We start from the raw sequence: 9,714 nt of genomic DNA, 5'->3' as shown, positions 1-9,714 counted from the left end.
GGCTGGAAAGCTGCCCGGCAGAGAAAGACCTGGGGGTGCTGGTTGACAGCCGGCTGGATATGAGCCAGCAGTGTGCCCAGGTGGCCAAGAAGGCCAACGGCATCCTGGCCTGTATCAGAAATAGTGTGGCCAGCAGGAGCAGGGAGGTGGTTGTTCCCCTGTACTGGGCACTGGTGAGGCCGCACCTCGAGTCCTGTGTTCAGTTTTGGGCCCCTCACTACAGGAAAGACACTGAGGTGCTGGAGTGTGTTCAGAGAAGGGCAACCAAGCTGGTGAGGGGCCTGGAGCACAAGTCTTATGAAGAGCAGCTGAGGGAACTGGGGTTGTTTAGCCGGGAGAAAAGGAGGCTGAGGGGAGACCTTATCGCTCTCTACAACTACCTGAAAGGAGGTTGTAGTGAGGTGGGTGTTGGTGTCTTCTGTCAGGTGGCTGGAGATCGGATGAGAGGAAATGGCCTCACGTTGTAGCAGAGGAGGTTTAAATTGGATATTAGGAAAAATTTCTTTAGTGAAAGGGTTGTCAGGGATTGAAACAGGCTGCCCAGGGAAGTGGTTGAGTCACCATCCCTGGGGGTCTTCAAAAACATGTAGACAAGGCACTTCAGGACATGGCTTAGTAGGCATGGTTGACGGTTGGACTCAATGATCTTTTAAAGGTCTTTTCCAACCTAAATGATTCTATGCTAAGTGATGCACATAGCAAAAAAGCAGTGCTATCTGCCTGCAGATGATGATGGGTCTCCATCAGCTTTTACCATTCAGAAAAAGAGGTCAGAAATACTGTGGATATTGCCATGAGAACACCAGTTCTGTGTTCAGTGGCAATTAAAGAGCAAGTGAATGCTAGTAATCATTAGAAAAACAACTGAGATTACCAGTATGTTGCTGGTAATCCACAGCATTCCGACTTCTCAAACATTGCATGCAGTGCTAGAATAACATTGTAAAAAGGCTAACACAAGACACAAGGATGAACTGGGTGTGGAACAGCATCCATATCAAGCATGACAAAATCCATCAGACTAGACTTGGGTAAAGAGACAACTGGGTGGGAAGGGAGTGTGTGATAGGGACTACACAATTACGAAGGGTACAGAGGAAGTGTTTAGGGAATGCCTTCTTACTGGTTCTCTGAGTTATCAAATAACCACCAAGAGCAGGTGGAAAACAATCAAAAGGAAGCAGTTTATACATGTCATTAAACTGAATGTCTAAAATTCATATGGGGTTTTAAAAAAAAAAAAAAGAATAAAACACAGCTCTAGAAAAATCCAAACAAAACCCCATATCCATCAAGACCTACTGAATATAGAGACACCATCCGTGTGCCAGAACAATCCTGAAATAACAAATTTCTGGAGGTGAGGAGAGGATTACTACATGTGTACCTGCTCTTCAGGAGACATCAAACAGGTGCCACTGCTGGAGACAGTTCTTTGGGCCTGACTTAGCAGAGCTACTCTTCTGTGTGCTGGGGTCTCCTTTGGTAAAGTAAGGTTTCAAACACTGATCATTTAAAGTTGTCTGCAATTTAAATGTCAGAATTCATGCTAGGCATATGTGTGTGAGCATGCATGTTTAGGATTATGTATTTGCAGAACAAATCCAGAAGAGATCGAAGCCTATGTGGGAACAACATCACTAAATGGAACAGATGGGAATGCAGTGAAAGTCAATGTAACAAGAGTGATCCAGCATCCCCTCTTCGACCCTTTTATTCTGGACTTTGATGTGGCTATACTTGAGCTGGCAAGACCTCTTGTCTTCAGCAAATACATCCAGCCTGTCTGTCTCCCACTTGCTGTGCAGAAGTTTCCTGTTGGCAAGAAATGCATAATTTCTGGGTGGGGTAACCTCCAAGAAGGGAACGGTAAGTAGTAATGCATTACCAGTTGATTTGCTCTGGAGCAGTGACAAGACTCAGCAGTAAAGCCTGTGCCACTGCCACCCAGACAGTCCTGGGAGCATACAGGACAGGGGACAGTAACAGGGACAGTCAGGAACTGACAGAAACGCAAGAATAAGGGCACATAGGGCACTACCTTAAATCGCATTTATTTAGGAGCCAGCAGCAAACAAGAAAATGGAGAGAGCAGCTTGGCAGGAACCAGTAGAAACCAGCTGGGGTCCCCTCAGGAGTTGTCCCATGTTAAGCAAGAGTAGGGCATTGCCTCAGATCTGCTGTAGCTCTGGCAGGACAGTATGTCAGCCTCAGCAACCACGCTCAGTTGCAAAGATATTCCAAGTAATTAGAAAAAGCAAAGATCCCATTGTAGGGAGAAGGCCTGAGGGTGGCACGTGTGCTACCAAAGCCCTACTGTCCCTGTAACAGTTGACCAGGAGCCCACAAGCTGTCAGGACAACAGAAACTTGCTGCCTGTGTGCAGTAGCCTTTCCACAGGTATGAAACTACACCCTGGGGTGAGCCAGGAGCTTCAGGGCTGCTGAGAGTAGCTCACATGGGATTCAACTCCTGTGTGGGATTAGAGCCTGTTTTCCTGAAATATGTGTTGGGTCAGTCTAAAAGCCATTAGTTCCCAGTTCCCTTTGCTGGACTCACTAATGCCATGGTTTTCATGCAGTCACCAAGCCTGAGGTCCTACAGAAAGCCTCTGTGGGCATCATAGACCAGAAGACCTGCAACTTCCTCTACAACTTCTCCCTCACTGACCGAATGATCTGTGCTGGCTTCCTAGAAGGGAAGATAGACTCATGCCAGGTAAGAGTCTGGGATTTCTCTGCTCCTCTGTGGATTGCTCCAGAAAGCTGGGCTAACTCACAGCCTCAGCACATCCTTGGGATATATTTACTGAGCTGCTGTGGCCAGGCTGTAATCCACATGTACCCTTAGCTCAAAAAACCCACCCCACTGCCTTGGAGCTTTAGAAAAGTAAATAAAGCTCCATCAAGTTGAGCATGACTTAAACCAATATCCCACTGCTCTGTCTGGCCAGACTGGAGTCCTGGATGAAGCAGGTCTCCTCCTGTGGCAGCGAGACAGTGGTAGGTAGTAGTGGCTGTCCTTCATTTGTGGAAAAGTATTGTCAGGAGCTATTAACTTTCATGACAAATGCCACTTGTATCTGTGCAGCCAGGTTGAGCCATTGACCCCAGTTTCAGCCTCTGCACGCTCACATCTTGCACACACACTGCATAGCAGCAGACAGCCCTACAGGGCTGAAGAAAGAAGAGTTTGGGGCTAGCTAAGTCATCCCAATGTGGCTGAGGGGCAGCTCCATGTAGACCTGTCTTGGGGAGACTGGGCTGAGCAGCCATTGCCTTGCTTCCTCCTCAGGGAGATTCAGGTGGACCCTTGGCCTGTGAGATGACCCCAGGAGTGTTTTATCTGGCTGGCATCGTGAGCTGGGGAATTGGTTGCGCCCAGGCTACGAAACCTGGTGTGTACTCCAGAATTACCAAACTCAAAGACTGGATCCTGGATACCATCTCACAGTTGCCCAGTCCTGGCACAGGCACCCCTTCCAGTTCAGCCATCACGAGAACTTCTACTGCAGCCATCCTTACTCGCCAGCCCAGCACAACACCTGCAAGTCCATTCAACAGAACCACCCTGGGGATGAAGACAATCACAACCATGAAAGAAACCTCCACAGCTCTGGAAACCACTGAGCCTGCCAAGCCCACCCAAACCCCAGGTAAAATTGTTGATAGATTTATTGACATGTTGGTGGGAGACCTCCAGCCCCAGAACAGAGGATACTGAGCAGGCCATGGGTTATTGCCTTCCAGTGGTGCCTTGTACTAGCTTCACCTTCAAGTGTTCCAGCAAGGTCTGTATTGGAAAAGAAAATCCCGAATGTGATGGCATTGTTGACTGCAGCAACGGCTTTGATGAGCACAACTGCGGTGAGTACTGCTTTGCAGCCTGTGACTGCCGCCCAGCCTTATTCTACATTACCCAGACCCTCCAATGCAACCCACCAACTTCACATGGGCTGTCTTGGGCCCCACGTTGTACACTGGGGGTCTGGGCCAGCCCCTTGTAGTCCAGGTCCTACTTGGTCTGCCAGAGCCTATAACAAGATGAAGCTGGATGAGCAGGGTCCAAATTTTCTGCCAGAAAATGTGGCCTCTTCTCCTCTGCTATAAACATTAGAACACATTTCCCAGCACACAGGCCTTCTGGCCAGTCAGTCTGCTAGTACAAGATAGCAAGACAGCTCTGCACAACAGGGCAGCCCAGAAGATGTCCTGTCATCCCTGGGACTGCTCCTTGGACTGCACATTCCTTGCTGTGTGAGACAGCTCAACCAGTCCATCCAAACATCCCCTCCTCACATATCACATCCCTGGAAGGTGTGATCTGCGGTAACAAGTAAAATTTCCCAAACCATACCATGTCTGCCCAGCCTCACCTCAGATTGGTGAATGAAATTCATCACATCCTACTGCCCTGTGTATGTCTCCCCAGAAGGCTGCCCCATGGCATGGGCTATGGAAGGAGGGCAGATATCCCTTTCACTTACGGTTACTTAAAACCATGGTGCCTCTTCTTCTGTCCCAGACTGTGGCTTAACAACTGCTCTGGCCTTCAGCAAGATCGTGGGTGGCAGCACTGCGGCTCGAGGAGAATGGCCCTGGCAAGTCAGTCTCTGGCTTCGGCAGAAGGAGCACAAGTGTGGGGCTGTCCTCATTGCTGACCGATGGCTGCTCTCTGCAGCTCACTGCTTCGATATGTAAGTCTGAGATGGGCTAGTGAAGCCAGCTGGCTCTTGGCCTCACTCCCGTCAGCCCACCAGCCCTTCCGCTTCCTCGCAGTCCAGCACCATGGCTGGGATGCTGTGCCTCACTGGAAGCACGCACTCCCTGCTACAGATGTGCCCCTACAGGTAAGCATGAAGAGGAAGGAGTGGAGCAAAGCCTGGGCATTTCCACAGTGTGATGGAGACAGGGGTCCTGGCCTCACAAGGTGTGGCCATAGTGCATCCCAGCCCCACAACTGGAGGAATGGTCCTCCTTGTGGGGCCATGCTCCTAACAGCCAGGTTTGCTCTCTTTCTGCAGTTACAGTGACCCCAAAATGTGGGTGGCCTTTCTAGGAACACTATTCCTGAGTGGCATCGATGGCAAAATGGAGAAAATATTCCGTATCTACAAGCACCCTTTTTACAACGTCTATAGCCTGGACTACGATGTGGCACTGCTAGAGCTGAACATGCCCGTCAAGTTCAGCAACACGATCAAACCTATATGTCTCCCAGACAATTCACACATCTTCCGCGAAGGAGCCAGATGCTTCATCACAGGCTGGGGCTCCACGAAGGAAGGAGGTACTGGCTGAGAGGGCTCCCTCACATCCATGATGGCCAAGCTAAGTGCCACCCACCCTGTGAGCCCAAACATATACAATTCCCACTCCACTGCCCCAAGCACTCCCCATGCCAGGCTGGACCCTGCAGGGGATACCAACCTGGGCAAGGCCTGGTGTCACCACAATTTCCTCCCCAGCAGTCATGCACTGTACTCCTCCTCCATTTGGTTACACCTCTGCCCTCTTGCAGCCTTCCCAAGCTTTCTGCATGCCAGCCACTGTGCTGCCCATCCCTGTAGCAGCTGCTCCAGCTGTGCTCCTGCAGTACAAGGACCACCCTGATACCATTTCTGTCTGGTCAGCTGAGCTGCCTGACAAACTACACGCCAAAGGGACCTTCCTGTGCTTGCTCTGCTGGGGAGGAACCAGGCCTGATTCACTGTCCCAGTGCAGGTCGCTCCCATTGGCAAGCAAGTAAGGCTGCAGAGACCCTACTCCTACACATGCTGCTGCTTCTCACGTGCTCTGCACCAAGCTAACAGTGATACTTGCCTTCTCAGGTGTCATGTCAAAGCATCTGCAAAAAGCAGCAGTGAACATCATCGGAGACCAGGCCTGCAAAAAGTTCTACCCTGTCCAGATCAGCAGCAGGATGGTGTGTGCTGGTTTCCCACACGGCACCATCGACAGTTGTTCAGTGAGTGTGAGAGCAGCAAATGCTGTGGTTGGGACAGAGCAAACTTGTGCAAAGTCCCCGGGCTATATTCTCTCTGGACGGCCTTGCCCTGCCTCCCCTAGCTCAGCTGTCTGTCCATCCATCTCCACTGGCTGTTGCCATTATCCAAGTCCATCCTGCATACACCTCATTCTGCTTGCCCCACCAACCTGTGACAGGTCAGGGAAACATGCAGAGAGGTAATGCCAAGCAAGAGACCACAGGGATACCATGGAGCGCATTTCATGACCCTACTGTGCCTCCAAACATACTCTGTCATGTTCTAGAACCCCAACCTCAGATTGTGCATGCAAGTACATCACTGAGCAGTCCTCCAGCTTGCAAGCAGGCTCCTGGGAAGGTGGGGAACAAGACAGCAAATGCTCCTATATATGTCTCACGGCTGACGGGGCTGGGCTGCCTCTTTGGCTTGATACAGAACCCTTTTCCTCTCTCTGCAGGGTGATGCAGGTGGGCCCCTGGCATGCAAAGAACCCTCAGGAAAGTGGTTTCTAGCAGGAATCACAAGCTGGGGCTATGGCTGTGCCAGGCCATACTTCCCTGGTGTCTACACCAAAGTCACAGCTGTCCAAGGCTGGATTGCGCAGAACCTCAAGCACTGAAGCTGCATTTCACCACTCAGGGAAGGCAATGAATGAGAGGAGTAATTGCCAGAGGATGCACTAACCCCTCAGCTATTGTACATTTTTTTTTGATGCTGCAAAGTGGTGAAGATGGCCTGCAGGTATTAAGCAAATGCCAGTGTTGTGTGACCCACTGCAGTTGTGACACCAGGGCATTTGATAACTGCTTTGCATAGACAGGTACAATTCTAGACATTTTCTATAAATAAATGAGGCCTGTCCCATCTTAAGACCTGGCCAAACATCCTTCGCGTTAAAATGTGGCCTTTCTAGTTGGAGAGGTACCTGAAGCACTGCCAGAGATTCATGTAGTTTGGCTGACCTCTGTCTATGAGCTGTCATTCCAAAGCCAAGCCAAGAGACAAGTGAACTTTGCCCCAGCTGAGTTATGCCCTTGCAGAAGCCTCAGACCTCACTGCCTTGATGGAGCTGTTATGTTGTGCAATGGCTTTTGGAAAGGGTATGCTACTGTTTCCACTCAATGCTTGGTACTAGTAAGCTCAGTGATGATCCCCTGGCTCACCATTTGATCACAAGAGAAGGTAGGACTAAAACACTTGGATCACACAGGCCCTCATCTGTATTAGAGAATCAGGACAGGCTTCTCACGCCACCTCCCCCACCCCCCAAGCTCCCAGGCCCTTTGCATAAGGGAACTGGTAGTTAAATTGACAAAGATTAAGGCATAGCCACACAGACCACTGTTCTGGTTAAGCTAGGTGGGAAAATTTCAAAGAAGTGCTGAGATAGTGGCCCAAGGATACAGCTTCTTCAGTGGGAAGTCAGGTCCCACTAGCCAGCATGAGACACACAGACACCTCTGTTCACAAAAAAAAAACCTGCTGCAGATCTCACGTGTCAAATCTTAAGCAGACTTAGACATCTCCTCATAGATTTGACCACCGAAACAGAACAGCAGCTAGTACCCCAAACCCCTTCCTAGTCTTTGGCACTTAAGCTCTGCATTTTGGTATAGCAAGAGGTTTCTTCTTTCCCAACCCAGCTGGCAGTGAGATCCACCACTTTCCCAGCTAGAGCACTAGCAAGGTGGAAGACTTGCTTCCAGGCATGGCTCAGCTCAAGATGGGTTCAGATCCATGGCTAGAACACTTGTAGGATGCTCCCATCAATGAGATGAGACTGCTGCACAGCCAGTACCACAAAATTCATACAGCCATAAAGAAAAGTAAAAAAGCTCCTAAGAAAACGTGGCTGGAAAGCACTTTATTTTCAAGTAGTCATTCTGCCCAATATGGATAGGAAACTCCAGTTCAGTTTCAATTAGTCCAAATATCCAGTTATCTCCTAATAGTTTACCTTGTGTGAGAACACTTTAGTCCCTTCATAGAGGCTACCACATTGGGAGATTAAATGAAATCAGGTTCTCCCACATCCCTTTGAATGTCCTAGCAGGTAAGGAGACACTGTCCTTCCAGTCTCTCTCCCTGCCCCAGCAAACAGTGAAATATTTTATAAAACATAGAAGAGCTTCAAAAGAAGGGATTTCAAAAATCTCACTAGAGGGGCATGGGTGCTTTTAACCTCCAACACTCTCCTCTTCCAGCTGCTGTACACACTGCTGACACAGCATAAACTGACCTTTCCAGGAGAGGTGTGTAAGCTGAGAACAATACAAAGCTCAGCCCCAAAGCAGACCCAAGTCCTCTGTTGCAGAAGTGCTCCTTCCTCAAAAAAACGAGGCCTAGAAGGTAGGCTGCAAGATGGAACGTCTGTGCCAGAGCCAAACCAGAAGTTACAGAACATCACAGCCACAAAACACGTTTTATTCTATAAAGAAATCAACCTAAGTACTTCCCAACCCTTTTCATCCCCAGCTGTACTTGTACAACTATTTGCAAGGCTGTGCTGCAAACCTAGTAAGAGCACCCCCGCCCCCAACACACTGCTCGAGCTGAGTCAAAGCCGGCGACCCCAAAGGTGAGCCCAACACACAGCTATACAAATACAAGGGAAGAAAGAGCCAAGTGTGGCACGTGGAGCATCTTACGGCTGCTCTTCCACTGATGAAAAGGGACTGGGTAACTACCTGATGGCTGGGTCCATGCTTGCTTCCTGGGCAAGGGGACTGTGTTGCTGACTTGGCCCCCCTTTTCCACAGAAGGCTCCTTGCCTCTCGCAGCCCTTTCAACAGGCATTAATAAGCTGCTATATGCCTTGGCCAGTCCGGACCGTGGGGAAGGGCATGAAGCAAACCAAGCAGCTCACGGTGGCTCTCAAGGCTGGAAAATTCACTCGCTCCTGGGGCTGGTGCTAATAAAAGCCAATGGATGCAAAAGGTTCAGCGAGGGTTTATTGCTCTGCCACGGCAGGGGCTGGAAAGGCAGCAGGATTTCATCCCAACCACCTGGACTGGCCGCTCGTCTCTTCCCCAGATGGTCCCTCCCCGGTCCAAGGAGCCGGGGCGCATCACATGTTGGCTCTCTCCCGCTGCAGCCGAGAGTTGTAGGCTCGGGAAACCGTGTTCCAGGCGTCCATGTACCGGTCCATGCACATGGCGATGCACTTCTGCGGGACAGAGAGCCCTCAGCGGTCGCCCCGGGGGGGTGGCCCGGGGGTCCCCGCGTCTCCCCGGCCTCGCTCACCTGCTCCGAGTTGTCGAGGGCGCCGCCGGGCTTCCCGATGCACTTCCGAAAGCACTTGTCCGTCATGCGCTGCGGAGAGAGGGCGTGAGGGGGGCCGCGGGCCCCGGCCGGGGACAGCCGGGCAGGCAGCCCCCGCCGCTATCGCGTCCCCCCGTCCCCGCACTGCTGAGGGGCAGCAGCAGGGCCGGGCTGCCCCGGGCCGCAGGGCAGCCTCCCCCCCCTCGGCCCCTCCTGACCTGCAAGAGCTCCTGTGCGTTGGCCACGGCGATCTGCACCTTCACCTGCTCCATGATGAGCCCCGGGTCCAGCTTCCCGCCACCGCCACCCCCGGAGCCGAAGTCGGAGCCGAAGTCGGAGCCGAAGCCGCTCTCCATGCCGCAAAGTCACCGCGGGCGGCTGCCCCCACGCTGCCGGCGAAATGGCGGCTCGCCGGGACTACGGCTCCCGGCGTGCACCGCGCCCGGCGGGCGGGGCGGCCGCCA

The 9,714-nt window shown here is 51.5% G+C and overlaps 2 protein-coding genes across 5 annotated transcripts in view; one reads left to right on the top strand and one right to left on the bottom strand.

Annotated features, from left to right (window-relative positions):
* The window catches only part of TMPRSS9 (transmembrane protease, serine 9), a 16,385-nt gene extending 9,530 nt beyond the window's left edge, over positions 1 to 6,855 (top strand). Inside the window, exons 12-19 of the mRNA XM_010580725.1 lie at positions 1,598 to 1,869; positions 2,582 to 2,718; positions 3,295 to 3,655; positions 3,750 to 3,866; positions 4,525 to 4,696; positions 5,024 to 5,289; positions 5,831 to 5,967; positions 6,447 to 6,855. Of these exons, the coding sequence (XP_010579027.1) occupies positions 1,598 to 1,869; positions 2,582 to 2,718; positions 3,295 to 3,655; positions 3,750 to 3,866; positions 4,525 to 4,696; positions 5,024 to 5,289; positions 5,831 to 5,967; positions 6,447 to 6,608 (1,624 nt within the window). The 3' untranslated portion in view covers positions 6,609 to 6,855. The remainder of the gene's footprint in view (positions 1 to 1,597; positions 1,870 to 2,581; positions 2,719 to 3,294; positions 3,656 to 3,749; positions 3,867 to 4,524; positions 4,697 to 5,023; positions 5,290 to 5,830; positions 5,968 to 6,446) is intronic.
* TIMM13 (translocase of inner mitochondrial membrane 13 homolog (yeast)) lies at positions 1,735 to 9,662 on the bottom strand. 4 transcript variants are annotated; one of them, XR_775217.1, is made up of 4 exons: positions 9,469 to 9,662; positions 9,233 to 9,301; positions 8,677 to 9,155; positions 1,735 to 1,815 (listed from the first exon to the last, which is right to left on the bottom strand). XR_775217.1 is itself a non-coding variant. In XM_010580736.1 (3 exons), the coding sequence occupies exons 1-3, from the start codon at positions 9,604 to 9,606 to the stop codon at positions 9,057 to 9,059; spliced, it is 306 nt and encodes a 101-aa protein (XP_010579038.1). In that variant the 5' UTR covers positions 9,607 to 9,662; the 3' UTR covers positions 7,933 to 9,056. The 4 variants fall into 4 exon arrangements, 1 of the variants encoding a protein (XP_010579038.1); XR_775216.1 differs by lacking the exon at positions 1,735 to 1,815 and adding an exon at positions 3,486 to 3,544; XR_775218.1 differs by lacking the exon at positions 1,735 to 1,815 and having other exon boundaries at positions 7,933 to 8,900; positions 8,995 to 9,155.
* Between the last annotated feature and the right edge of the window lie 52 nt (positions 9,663 to 9,714).

The sequence above is a fragment of the Haliaeetus leucocephalus genome, unplaced genomic scaffold (genome assembly GCF_000737465.1).
Source record: "Haliaeetus leucocephalus isolate CR32 unplaced genomic scaffold, Haliaeetus_leucocephalus-4.0 Scaffold76, whole genome shotgun sequence".
NCBI classification, from domain to species: Eukaryota; Metazoa; Chordata; class Aves; order Accipitriformes; family Accipitridae; genus Haliaeetus; species Haliaeetus leucocephalus.
The sequence above is the reverse complement of the archived record's forward strand: the minus strand, read 5'-3'. Positions and strand labels throughout refer to the sequence as shown.

Coding starts and splice junctions, on each gene's coding strand:
- TIMM13 (XM_010580736.1), bottom strand. CDS start 9,606: ATGGAGAGCGGCTTCGGCTCCGACTTCGGCTCCGACTTCGGCTCCGGG. Junction 9,302..9,468: donor ACGCACAGGAGCTCTTGCAG/GTCAGGAGGGGC, acceptor CTCTCTCCGCAG/CGCATGACGGACAAGTGCTT. Junction 9,156..9,232: donor CCCTCGACAACTCGGAGCAG/GTGAGCGAGGCC, acceptor TCTGTCCCGCAG/AAGTGCATCGCCATGTGCAT.